This window comes from Pezoporus flaviventris, unplaced genomic scaffold (genome assembly GCF_033815535.1).
Source record: "Pezoporus flaviventris isolate CSIRO_AGI_PZ_B2104156 unplaced genomic scaffold, CSIRO_AGI_Pfla_v1 ptg000015l, whole genome shotgun sequence".
Lineage (NCBI taxonomy): Eukaryota > Metazoa > Chordata > Aves > Psittaciformes > Psittacidae > Pezoporus > Pezoporus flaviventris.
In genome coordinates, this window is record NW_026892563.1 from 43146341 (window position 1) to 43161039 (window position 14699).

At 39.1% G+C, this 14699-nt stretch overlaps 1 protein-coding gene across 3 annotated transcripts in view; it reads right to left on the reverse strand.

Moving 5' to 3' along the window:
• EPHA3 (EPH receptor A3) overlaps window positions 1–14699 on the reverse strand; it is a 216701-nt gene that overhangs the window by 130199 nt on the left and 71803 nt on the right. For all 3 annotated transcript variants that reach the window (XM_061454341.1, XM_061454339.1, XM_061454342.1), the window contains one exon: window positions 13481–14141. In XM_061454341.1, coding sequence (XP_061310325.1) covers window positions 13481–14141 — 661 coding nt within the window. The remainder of the gene's footprint in view (window positions 1–13480; window positions 14142–14699) is intronic.

Genomic DNA, 14699 nt, shown 5'->3' on the forward strand with positions numbered 1-14699 from the left:
ATTCACACATTCCTAATTTTGTGAATTTCATAATCTGATTTGTAAGGTATTTCTCAAATACAAAAAGAAATGTATCCACTGATTTACTGCACTGCTTTCCCTAACTGTAGAGGAATATGTTGCTGTTTAAAAGGAATAGCATCTTATCAAAAAGCCACATGTTCTCATCTGTTCAAGAATTACTTATTGTCTGAAATGCTGGGCTTGCTCCCATTAAATCAGTGGGAACTTTGCAACCGACTTCAAGAGACAGCAGGAGCAATCCCTATACGGAGTTAAAGATTTTGCCTGTAAAATGCAAAGACAAAAGAAAAAATATACTCCACCAGGCAACCATCCCCCTGTGTCCCACCTTTAGAGAAGGTGAAAGGAAGCTTTTCTGATGAGGAAAGCATTCCTTCTCATTCAGGCCACTGCGTTTTCAGCTGACAGGCTCCAGCGTGCCATCATCTGTCTCTGTCACGGGTTCCACCGACTCCTACTGAGAGCCAGCAACGAGCATCAATCCTCAGCCAAACAGCCTGCCAGCTATTTGAGATGGGAAAGCTGGCTTTCTCTACCCACCTACTCTCTCTTAGAAAAACAGGAACACAGGAGACAAGGATAAAAAAGCAGCCTGTGCAAAGGTCTGCAGGTCCAGCGCAGCACGAGAAGGTGAAGGAAAAAGTTATGTCAACAACAACAAAGAAGAAAAAAAATGAATGCTTTGATGTTCTGAATAGCTGCTGAAGCAGAAGGTGAGGCGTGCTCTGGGCACCGTAACCCCTCCTGCCTTCTCCGCACGCGTCCTCAGCTCCTCAGGGAAAAGCAGCCCCAGGGCCAGTGGCCAGTTTTACTAGTTTCTCTCCAGTTGAAGTCTCGCAGGATGAACAAGCCTTGATTTTGCAGGAAACATTTTATCAGAACTTAGGCAAGCTTTGCAAGCATGCTCCTGATGACTCTGCAGTGGGGCTCTAAAAACAGTTTATACCTCTGTCAACAGTTGTCTTCATAAAATACTTTCTCTTTTTCAATCCCTACACAAAATCACACGCATCGCACCTCTTCATGTTTTCAGCTCAACACAAAGGAAACTCCTGATGGGACCTGGCATGAGTGATTCTGCTCGTATCCAGGGGCCCCCAGTACACAACAGTCAAGTTCACCTGACTCCAAACTTCTTCATAATTAGGAAGGAAATAATAATACTTTTTATTTTATCTTCAACTAGAAACCTCCTCAAATTACTGCAGGATATGACTTCTATCCAAAAAGAGTAAGCGGTTCTAAATTGGTTGCAGAGGCAGCAGGCAACATTGCCTTTATTCTCTGGTTTGTTTTCAAAGCAACCTTTGGATACAGGCAGATTTTCAATTCATGGAAACAGTCCAGAGAAAGTCAACAAAACACATTATCAAGCACCACAAAACAACTTGCAACACCCCAAATCAGATTTAGAACCTGGAATAAAAGACCAAGACCCACAGCTGTATCAAAACACCTCATCTCGAAGATGCCAAGAGCACCCCTAAAATCCTAGCTCACAGCAATACTGAAGACTTTTTTTCCCCAGTTTCCAGATAATCCTACAAAATCAGTCGTATCCTACAGTACAATGAATGCATGAGCTATTGTTCACATGTGTTTGGGCAGGGGCTGTGGGAACCTGATAGACTGATCCAGGGCAAAATCCCCTTCCTGCCCTCAAATCACAGTTCTAGCCAAAAAATTAATGCAGAAGGCGAGAGCAGGACAAGACATCCAAGGTGCCCAAGATAAGTTAACTTGGAGGAACATCAGTATCCTTAAAGTACATCTGATTGCTAGCCATGATTAATCCAGTGCTTCAGGGGAAAAATGAAAAACACAACAACTCAAAAGTCAACTGATTATGCTACAGTGGAAAAAGTCCTCTGAAATAGTGGACATTTTAAAGCAGAGTATGGAAATACTATAGATTACAAATAGACAATAATTTATGAAAACTTGTTAAACAGCATGCTTCTTACTCTGCTTTATTTTTAAGGGAATTATAACCTGGACTTTAATCTCTACTAGAAACTACCTACACACCACGTGTATCACTCATGAATGCAGTATTCTTCCTGCCATACAAAAACAGCAAAACACAGGTGGATCAGATGATTGTTTCAACCTCGTGGATGTGCAATCTACGGACGCACATCTGGGGACCTGATGTTAACGTGCAAGTGTGAGGTAACAGCTTCACGGCTACGACCGCAAGACAGACAAGAAAGCTTCCCAACAAATGGATAACTGACAGGCTATATGATAATCCCTAATTATAAGAGAATTTGGGATAGATGGCATGGTTGGGTTTTAAGGCAGTAATTTAAACACACTGGCCCTGCAGAGTAATGATTGCACAGAAAAACAATGTACTCCGTTCCAAAGAAGCGCTTAATCCATGTTTAAATAAGCTCTATACTAAACAGACTTGTGCCTGAACACCTGCTTTTACCACAGGATTTCAGAGGGCTTGTGTGTTTTTTCAATTAAAAGACTAATATTTAACTTTTGGGGGAAACAGCAAAATCTACTCTGAATAGAGAAGAGCTTAAGAATGAAAGGGTTAGGCTGCTATCACACTGCAGATGTGAATCAGCAGTAAAACTAGAAATCCAGTTGGGTAAGAACTAATGTGATCTGTCTTACAGTCAGGTTTCAGATGGTCTGTGGTTCAAGCAGCACGGCTGCAGTGTGGGAGCAACCAAGGATTAACTCCTACTCAGTCTGAAAACCTCTGTTACCTCATTCTTCCAGCCCTCTCAAGGATTCATCACCTGATATCCTCCTCTTCACTGCTGTGAGGTAGTGGACAGAGAGGTCAGAGACCAGGAGGACTCAGGGTTTTCCCTGCCACCGCTCCACTCTACACGCACCTCATATCCCAGGCCACAGCAGATGTTTGCCTGCAAACGCGGCATGAAGCAGCTGTTCCCAAGGGACGAGGATGATAAACTACACCTCTAAATCATTCCTACAAAGGGAAACAATACACATACCCAACCCCTGGCAAGCACTTTATCTCACGTCCCTCTACTAAGTACTGCGCAGAGCAGGGCAAGGTCCACTGGACTGCAAGCTCTCTGGATCATCAAAGAGAGTGAAGAGAGTCCATTCAATTCAGCATGAGATGCATTTGGCTTTGAAACTGCTCCCATAATTTCTGAGATGCTGGAGGTATATACTCAGAACTCCCCAAAAGATCAGTGATGTAAAGAAGTATCAAGGAAACACTCTTAAAACACTGGCCAGAAAAAAAACCCAGATCATTTCCATGCTGTCTCTCTGCTCTGAGGGGAAGGCTCTTGGGAAAACAACAAATACTTTCTAGACTGCAACTTAATTTATGCATTCATTTAATGCAACTCATCGAAACACAGGAGATGTGTCCCCCCCCTTTACTGTAATTCAGACCAGCTTTAAATCCCTTCAGTGTAACACACACTATTACAATACTGTTATTAGTATTTGCAGACCCTTTCCATGCAAGACCTACCATATACCCAAACACAAACTTTAAACAGTCACATTTTCCCCACGCTGACATTTGAATGCCTTTTTAGCACTCGGGCACAGCAAACTTGCACAAATACTCCTCTTCTTTTAAAGAAAGCATTAAATCATACTGCTCCCTGAACTCAAACCAGAATTCCCCCTTTCCTCATGAGAGCCTTTTACTTTTCACCAGTTTTTATACAATTACATAGGTATATTTTACTTACCAGGTTATTTTTTTCCCTCTGTTCTTCTCTCTCTTCCTGTTCTCTTTCCTGTTGTGACCCTTTAAAAAATGTCTTTAGCTTGCTTTCTTCCACCATCTGCTGTGGCTTGTGTGGGTAGAGGAAAGACAAGACACGGAAGCTGATTCCCCTTTTACTGTTAATTTCACTGCCAGTTCATCCCTTCACACAGTATGAGAAACAGGACCATCACTGCTTGTTAAACGGCATGCACAAGTAGCAATTATATGTCTTTCTAATTCCATTTCCTGTGTTAATAAGTATATATTTATATACCTTTCAGGTGAAAGCTCTGGACATCTCATCTTCACAGTCAGAGAAGTCAGAGACGTTTTGCACTGTATAAAAATGGCAGCTTAGTGAAGGGTCTATTAATTTATGAAGCAGAAGGTTCATTAGCTGTGGTTAACAGGGACTGCTAAACAACATCCTCTAGCACGTCCTGCTTCCCACCCAACTTTTATCTCTTCTGGTTCGTCTTTTCAGGATAAACATCAATTTTACAGCTGGAACAGCGATCTCATGTTCATGGTTAATACACCTTGACTTCACTTCAAGTCACAGTCCCTCAGCCCTGCTTTAGTTTTCCGTATCACTCTTTTGGGAGCCAAACCTGGAATTTCCTAGAACAGATTTGAAGAGCAGCTTGTTACAATGACTGCCCGTACCTGTCATCTCAGTATTAGGATTGCATTACCAAAATAAGAAAATAAATCCTGTTAGAGCTTCAGAGAATTCAAGTTGTTTTGTAATCTAAACCAGCGTATTACAGCAGCTGGAGATGCCCCGTTAAACTGGAACTACAGCCTCTTAAATAAGTCGCTTGTATTTCTTCACATAACAATAGTGACTACATTACACCATTTATTGTAAAAACAAAGGAACAATTCTATTTACTGTATCCTACAGACTAATATTAATAAAAAAGCTAAATAAATGCATAAATAAAAATTATATACATGCATACTTAAAGCTTAGAAATACCTCTTAGAGTGTAAGCGACTGCTCAGGTTAGGTCAAATCCTGTATGAATGAACTCTTGCAAAACTGATATCAAAGAACATGCTTAATATTTGCCTTTAATATATTTGCCAAACTTTTCTTTTCTTACTTCAGCTTGGCAAGGGATGACCATTTCAATTTACTACTTTATAATAATCACTTTAGAGATTTTCTCTCTTCCCCTCCATCCCCCACCAAGAGAATGCAAAGCAAGGTTTTTCTTGCTTAAACAACAATTTTGTGCCTCATTCTCATTATATAGAAGGGGGAACAAAACCAGATGCATGCCTAGAGGTAATAAGGGATTTTTGGTCTTTGTTTAGTGGCATTTCTTAGAGCTAAGAGCTGGTTACTTCCAAGTAATCTTTTCTGTTATTCTCCTTCCATTAAAAAGCTCTGCCACATTAAAGAGAAAAGAGCCCATGCATTTTTTACCTACAACTAACTGTTGGGAAAAATGATTCCTTGAAATTGGAGGACAAAATAATTCTTCCTAGGATTTCGAACATCTGATGATCACTTTACTCCTACATGTAAACTGACCACTACTGCTTAGGCTGAGCACAGTAAATGACTACCTTCATTAAGTTTAATGCTATTAACGCACAATGGACTAGAATGCAAGTATATGTATCAAGGCAGTGTGACTTAAGTGGATTCTTAAATACTCTGCATAAAGCATATAAACTCAGGTGTTGGACATCCCTAGAACAATGCATCTCCTTTTGGCTGCATTTTGAAGCAATCGTTCTATGAACCCTTGATAAGTTACAGCACAGAGAGTGGCCTGGACAAGGTTATGAACAAAGCTCAAAATCCTTTTCTGTCACTTAATCATCATTATTAATAAAAAGATATTATTCAAAAATAACTACAAAGGAAGTATCATGGGATAAGGTTTGATTCAAAAAAGCATACCGACTGGAAATACCAATGGCAAGTAAAAATACATTACTTCAACCATGTTGAAGAGAACTGTCCTGTATCACTTCTGCAGTTACTCAGGCTTGGCACAGTGTCAACTTTTACCATATGGCTTTTTCTTCCCTTGCTGAAAGTGAATCTTTCTGTCAAAGAGCAGCTGTTCTAAATTATCACATCAAATTTTAACCTTACAGTAGACAACCACTGAACCCACAGATTCATGACAGTGAAACAGTTCACCTCCTTGACCCATGAAGGATTTGTCATTGTTTAGGTCTATCTCTGCCTTAGCACAACAGCTACACCAGTTGTCAGGGTATCCAGTGCAGGCAGGTACTTAAGGCTGATGCTACAAACAAATTCTAGGCAATGAATTCACCATCTCTCCCTAAAAGGACTGTGCAAAGTCCAAGTTGCTACGTTCCTCTTGTACTATCAAGAATAAAACCGCAATTTCAAATGCAAAGAAAAAGAGACACTGCAAATGCAACTCTTGTTATCCAGTCTGTCATCCAATGAAACAGTTAATTCTGATACTTCTGCAGGCTAAGTGCTTCAATAACGTCTGATATCAATTGCTGGTTATTTAGATGTCTGCCAACAGCATGTTTTGACAACATCTTGTGCTTCACGCTGAGCAGCAGCAGACATAAAGAAGATTCTTGTTGCCTTGTACTCATCTTTCAAGACGGTTCTTACTTTAAGAGCATTTTCGTTGAACGTTATCAAAACTTACAGCTCTCACTACAATTGCTCTCTATTAATGCCTAGTACCAGCTGTCAGTTGTAATGCAAACCCCTGTTAGCCTTTGCAAGTTCCACGCTGGAACTAATAAGGGATTGGCGGATAGCTCTGTACACAGACACAAGTGGCAGAGAAACCGATGGAAAAAAGCATGTATTCAATGAATTCACACTAACAATCCAACCTTTGTGCAACCCTGAGCTAAGCCGATACTGAAAGTCACCAAAGACAGTACAAGCAAAACATGCTCAGGATGATACTATTAATTTAGTTTTTAATCTTTTGAAAGCCTCCAAAGAAGCAAAGCCATTAAAATGAAAAGGTTAAGGAAATGCCAGCAAGATCCCTTAGGATGCTCAGTGATAGCTATCTGTAAGATATTTGCAGTAAAACCCTGCACAAAAAGTCAGCACTCGTGGTCTTAAACACGTACGAGTTGGAGCTTCAGGGTGAAAATTTCAGTGTTAAAAAGAGGAAGCAAATGTCTCATACATACTTGTTAGATTGTGGAGAGCCTTGGTCAATACCCAGTATATTCCACTACTTCGGGGTGAAAGAGAGGAGTGTTGTTCCTTTTTGTTGAGCTTTGAGGGGTCTTTTGCTCCTTGAAAAGCAGGTGAGGGGGACAAGGAAGAAACTGCCAAAATACACACAATGTGGCACAGAAAGCACCACCTCTAAACTGATAAGAGGTCCGAATTGAACAAACAGACAGTGCAGCTATATTAAGTTGCATTTTGTGAGCCATTAACACTAAAAAGTATTTTCTAAGTAAACCTTTCCATTTCCCAGCTAATTTCATTATTCCATTCTGAATTACTTAATCATGTCACAGGTTGACCCTGTAGTACTGAACAGCTTGGAGAGATGTATTAGTATGCTTTGTTAAAGAACCCTAACACTAGCTTCCTAATTATTGAACATTGAAAATGAATAGAAATTGTTATAACCATGGTTTTATTTCCATATTTCTACCACAATCCCCAATAAACTTAGTGAAGATTCTTCTCAGCTACAGAGCAACGAAACAATTTTCTAGCTTGATCATGTGTATTACCGAAATTAGTGTCATATTGAAATTGCATCTTTTTAAGTAATTTCAGAATATTTCGTGTTAATTTTCCAATGAAGAAATCATGCCTTGAAAACTTGCATTTTAAATCTACTGCTTATGATGTACAAATCAGAAAATACTTCTCAAGTTCCTAACAGTAAGAAAATGTTACATAAAAAGTTGGTTATGGTCTTTCCAAAGTACTCAGTGCAACATAATTCTTCCTGTCTGAAAAATAATATGGATATCTCTGACATGATTTATGGAAAAGTTAAATAAATTCCAAGCGAAAAGGTAAATCCTTCATTGGGTGCTCTGTTTATGTACTTACAGAACATAAAGTGGATAAAAACAATGAATATTTTACAAATAAACTGATTCATAATTTATAGCTGCTGTCATTTCCGTTTACCAGCTTGAAAGATTAAGAGTCCCTTTTAAGAAGCATCTCTCTCGCTTTTTAAAAACCAAAACAATACTTCCATCCAAAGGGGGAAAAAGATACATCTCAACCCTCTGCTTTATGAAATGGCAATCCCTGCCTTTTCAGATTTCACATGAAAGCAAACTCTCTTAACAATTCCTTTAATATATGATCTTCATACGATCAGTTTCTATATTTTATTAAGCATAATTACTCCTGTACAAAGCCTAAGAGTTAAAACCACACGCTTCTGTAGTGTTAGCAACATAACTGAGCCACTCGGCTACTTCCGAGGGAAAATGTTATTGTCTTTGCAGTTGCAGCAAGCACATGTGCCTTCCGTCTGTTTTCCACTTGCACGGAGTTGAGCAGACCCTCACAGTACCCTTTTCTCTTTACAAATAAAGTTCTCTTTCATCTACTGTTACAAGCAAATACAAAGTGTATTTACTTATGTAGAGACAAAATAGTTAGAGCATAGAAGAAAAATATAATGTTTTTCATCCTTAGCATTAAGGATTTTTATGCCAAGTACAGCATTCATTCTCCTGAGAGAATTAAGCAATATGCGATGGTTCGGATTTAGCAGCAGCGGATGGCATTCCTTTCATATCACCACAAACTCAGAGAGAGAAATACGATTTAGGATGTGCTCACCATATGAGCTTGAAGCACTGAATAATTTAGTGTTAGGGGAAGTTTTGTGAAGTCATTTTTGCAATAACCAGGCACAGTGGGTGAACTTCACCTCGCTCTCCTTTACCCCTTACTCCCATTCAATCTACCTGATTAATAGCTAAAAATGATGTACATAAGGAAGGACTGTTGAATTACATTCTCTTTTTTTTATCTGGCTTTGTTATAGAAAATGTGTCAGTCACTTGTGGTTAAAGCTTACAATTTTATTACATAGTATTACATAGGAAATTTACAATTTAGACTCACTGAATTCCAGCAACTAAAATTTGGAACTATACCTTGAAATGACAGCATGCAGAAAACGTTAACTTGGTGCTTTTGGAGTAATTTTCTTTGGGCCCAGCAATTTACTTTTACGTTTGATAATGGGAGCCACAAAGCTTGGTTTTGGTCTAAAGGGTCACCTGTTGGAAGCATTCAAAAGAACATTCAAGCTCACTCGCTCTCCCACATGGATAAACAATTGCCCATTGCATGTTTGCTAACTAAGTACATCATCATGATAAATACTGTTCTCCATGTACAGCTGGTCTTTCTGAAGTGCATGAAATAAACCAACGACAGAATAGACACATTCAGGATGGAAGAGATTTATTAGTCCGAGCCTGCCAGTGCAGGATTTCCTTTACCATGCAGTTACTGCATTTTTAAAACACAGCTTCTGAAATGAGGCTTCCATTACTTCCCCAAAGAGACTTCTTGATCATTACAGAACTAAAGACATTTTTTCTGTCATTGATCCTATATTTTCCCATTTATTTTGATACTGTTACCCCAACTGACCAACTTTCACATCATGAGATCTATTTCCTCTCTGTAGCTTTTCCACATACAAATCACTCACTGGGCAGGTGATGTGAATGCTCCTTTTCTTTTATTGGACTTTGGGCTGTTCCCAACACTACACCACTATATAATCTCCTGGTGTACTTCAACTTCAATATCGCACACAAGCCCCGCTGCCCTTTACATGAAAATCACATTGTTTACTTTCAATATGTACAGAGACAGTTAAAAAGGATAAGTTGAGGTACGGAGCAATTGAGCCTGTCCTCCAAATAAGAAGGCACGAGTAGAGAGAGGGAGTTGGGAAAATAGGTATTAGAGAGGAGAGGTTAGACATGAAAGAGACCTTGAAAACTGTTAATACAGAAGCTGAAAAGGGAGCAGTTATTACTTTCTCACTATACAAGGACATGGAAACCCTTATCCAACTGACTTAAAACAAGGCTTAAACATAGGAAGAAGATATGTTTTCCACATAAGACAAGATTTGGCATTCACTACCATAAACATAGTCAAAAAATAGACTACAAGTTGACATGTCACCTATTATTCATAGCTTTTCTTACAAGATTTATCTTAAGTCTTAGAAAGTCAACAGTAGATTGGCAGAAGGTGAAAGGTGTACCCTGGAAAGCAGCTCTGTACAGTTTCTTATGCTTTTCTTTAGAATATGCCACTAACCACTGTCAGAGAAAGAACACCAAGGCAGGCAAATCTCTGATCTGATCTGCTATGGTTGTTTGATGGGGAACCAATGGAAAAGAGTCATTCTTGTTGACTGGGGAACAGGATGGAGACCAGAAAGCATTAGTTTTAATGTGCAGGTTTGGGTTGTTTTTTTTTTTCCCTAATTAAAACAAATTAAAATGTACTAATTCTAAGAGAGAAGATGTCATAAAGATGTAGTCTGGCCAAAACGGCATGAAGACGTATTTTAGAAAGACATTGTGAGGAAGAAATCCTACTCAACCATGAAATATTACAGTAAGATTAAATAGACAGGATCACTACAACGCAAGCACTAACAAGGCTGTAATAAGTCTGTGGTGGGTTACATATACCATATTTAGTTAACTAACATACATACTAACTAAGGGAAATAAAAGGTATGAAAGAGTACCTTTTTCAAGACACTCCCCAATACATCTTACCTTATACAAACCTAATCCCCCAAAACATTGACCAGGTACAAAAGTCTTTGCTAGAAGAGGTGTCAGAATGTTAACCTAAAGTATACCATGCAGACCAGAATTCCTCAAGGTGAGGTATACAATTTGCTTTTGAGAAATTATGTCTACACACACACAGAATAAGGAGGACAAGGATGGTGACAGCAAAATTGGCCTTGCTTGTTTAACTGACTGACTGGTAGGTATCCTACTGCTGTACATGTAAAATGCTCATCAGCTGCTAGGACCCAGAACAGAAAAACGATCCTTCCAACAAGAAACAATACGCTGACTAAAGCAAATAGTCCAATCTTGGCTTTTGATAATTTATATACAAATACATTCGATAAACATGTATGGTTTTATATGTACAGGTACACCAACAGCAAAAAATGGCTCGAGCCTTATGTCAACGTCTCTTGGCTACGCAGACAGAAGGAAGCAGTTGGGGACAATGGTACAATTTGTGTTATTTGGGGGAATGACTGTGCCATAATATTTTTCTAAGTACCAAGGAAAGCTGTTCTGAGTGAATTTTAAATAGGCTGATTATATACTATTAGAGAGCTTCATTTTAAACATCAGTGATAATCTCCTGCTAATCCTGAAATCAGTGTTGTGGAAGCAATCAAAATCAGCAACAGCCTGAACACTGGATGAGTGACAGACATTAAGCTGTTGAATGTTTTCAGTTACTGGGAAGAGAACATTGTCTATTACTTGTTACTCTTTCAAACTTCAACTGAAGCTTTTTCTCTTTTCCTAAATGATGCCTTCCTTCCAGCCCAGCTTTGCAACATCATCTTGGATCTTCTTCAGATTCTACAATCCTGACTTGGCTGCCTTTTGCTGACAAAAACCAAACCTCCTTCCTCCAAAAAATCTAAATCCCACCCACAACAAAAAATCCCTTAAACCCCAACACCCTAAAGAAGGGGCAAGAGAAGGAGAGAAGAACAAGATAAGGAAAGTTGCAGGAGCTGCCTTGAGCCTGAGGTCAGAACTGAACTCTCTTCCAAGCTTTCCAGCTCCACTGAGTTACTGATGCCAACAAATGGGAGGTTTTGAATTACTGACTGCTTTTAGAGTGCCACTTCAATCACACCACACTGAAAATATTTATAAATATGACTTACAATAAAAGTTAGTAGAACATTGTATGTTAAATCAGAATAAACGAGAAGGACCTGTCACTGTTGTTAATGGTTTCATCATACATCACTCCCTTGATCAACAGTTGGTGAGAAAGGGTTGGAAGGAAGGAAGAAAAAGATAGTAGTCCTATGGACTGATTTTATGCCTTCCAAATCACATATGACATTCCCCCACATATGGATGCGAACTCACTGCTAGTCTCTGCAGAACTCAGTAGGAGCTGCCTTGCCTATCGCAAGCATTTGCGAACCTGTTTTTAATAAAACATTTGATTTTACTTTACTTCATTTAGTTCAACTTCTGCTCAGTTTTAGTCTGTCACTTTCTGGAGTGATCGGCTTTGTGTGCTCATGTGTAACTGAAACATTACACCAACAGCTTTCAACCATTTACAAGGACACAGGCTCTACAGTAAGCAAGACTACGTACAGTGGTTAAAACAGCATCACTAACAATTTAGCATTTTTAAGTGCAGCTACAGGAGGCCCTAGATAAAGCATTTCTGAACAATAAAATATCTGCTCCTGAACTCAGCTCTTAACAGAAGAGTAGAACTTGGTTTTCTTACTGTCAATATCTAACTGCAGAAAAAGATACTCAACAGACTCAGCTCCCCAGTTTATTCGAGGGCAAAACCAATGTTAAAACCTATTGAAAAGCAGAACAACAACCACAAAAAAAACCAACCCACACTCTTACCCCTTTCCTTCCACAACTTCCTGTCATTTTCTGGAAGAAAAGTCACCTTAATTTGAGCAACAGTGGCTATGGTTTGGTGGGCTCCTAGTATCTCCACAGGACTTACTTGCTTGACAAAGCTTGCTCTAGGACTGATATAAAAAGAATCTCTGCTCCTATTCTGAAACCAGGTTCAATATACATGCGTATGCACATGTATACAAACATGCATACACCCCCACCCACCCACCTCCCCAGGATATAGCTACCACTCCTTCCATCCATGGTATCTCTAGAGGTTACTATTTAACTTTTACTTATTTATTTAATGGAAGACCCTCTGCCACAGCCAGCACGCTTTGATGCGCTCTGAGAGAAGAGGTCTAAGATTCAACTAGCACAAAACTTCAAAATGTACTCTTACAATAAAGCAAAATGTAGACCTTCATAATTTCAGTTGATATTAAAATCAGGGGAACATAAAATGCATTTCTCTAACGTTTAAAAGACCATCTCTGGAAAAACAAACTCCCTGGCGTAGTCTTGTTCTTGGGAGCATTCACATAACCACAGTTTGCAGAAACCAAAAGTTTGGGAAAAATTGAGTAGTCATGCAAATGGAATTTTGAAGTTCAAATATTCATTTTCCAAATGTATCCGCATTTAGGAACTATGCTACCTGAAACCATGTTACCTGTTTTTTTTTACCCGACCGATCCCAATTAATCAACACAGCTCAGTAGCAAAAATTATACATCAAGCCACAAAGTTCAAGGACAAAAATCCACACAAAAAGATCAAATATTTGGACACAAGCAATGCATATGAGAAAATTGTAATCTACTGAAAGGAAGTCCAAGACCAGTAAGAGAGATTAGATGTGCTACGCACTGTATGAACTAAAAAGCAGCTGTTGACCTTTATCAAATTACATTATTTACACAGGCTTAAATAAACCCCATTTTCATGGCGATTTTAGGAACTAATTTAATTCTGCCAAGAATTTGGAGAAAATTAACATGACCCAATACACAGAGTAGGGACATAAAGTGAAGCCCCTGTTAATAATTGAACTATGAATACGGAGGGCATTGTTACCTTGGCACGCAAAGCCTCTTTCTTCATAGCCAGCATTACACAAGCACTTCCCTATGGGCACTAGCCATTCTCCTTCTGTACTGCAATACATCTTGGGCGGCTCTTCCTCCTTGGAATGATTGACACAAGAACCCCGCACCTCCACCAGTGACTGGGAGTCCATGGGTACTGTATCTGGAAACATGGCGAGGTTCTTGACAGTGAAAGGGCACTTTTTGAAGTACACTCGCACTGAGACTAAGGCAACGCACGCACCTACATCTTGAAAAGCCAAGTAAAAGCCTTTCCTGCTGACAGGGCCCACCTCACGGACTTCTGTATTCAGCTTTAGAATTCGGTCCCCAAGATCCATCTGGGTGAAGCTCTCATCAGCTGCAATGGTGTCGATCTTTGTAAACTGATGCTCTCTGAACTTTACCAAATGGTCATCATCAGACTCCATATAATACAGATTGAAAGTCTCTTTGCAAGTGCCCAGAACTAAGGGGATACTATTACAGTCCCGCAAGGTAAATTTGAGCTCCACGTATATCTTCTGAGCTGAATTGCGTGGAATCCAGTTTGTTCGCAGCCAATTGTTTTGGCTGTGATCCATAACGTTGCACACTTGGTAAGTTCTGATTGGAGTATAATGCTCATCAACACCACTAATCTCTTCCCACTGGAACAAGAAAAAAAAAAAGGAAAACAGAGAAAAAATGAAATATTTTAAGACCAATGATTACACCATTAAAAAAATTCACATTTAGAGTCAAAAGCTGTGGAAAAGCAAACATCACTTTGCTTGGAATCACTATAAAATAGACAAAGTCTGGGAGAGCTTTCACTTCTCTTTTTCCTATTAAACATACAAACATATTAAATGAATACAGAATTCACCATTAAGGAGCCAATTCTTACCAAGATATTTCAAGGTGGCATGAAAGAGATGCTACAGCTGTTTCACATTACTAAAAACCTGTGCTTTCTTAAATTACATGCAGTGCTGTCCTTTCAATCGTGATGCTAACATGTCTTTACAACCACACTCATGTCAAACAGAAGAGGTTTACTAGGACAACATCACGTTTTCGCTGTTAGAATCAAGTTGTATTTCAAAGATTTAACAAAATTTAACATCTTGCAAGCAAAAATCCAAAGGCTCCCACCGAAATTTCAAATAGTCATAATAAAAGGTTAGTTTTAAATCGATTCAATGCATGACAATTGATTTTGCCTT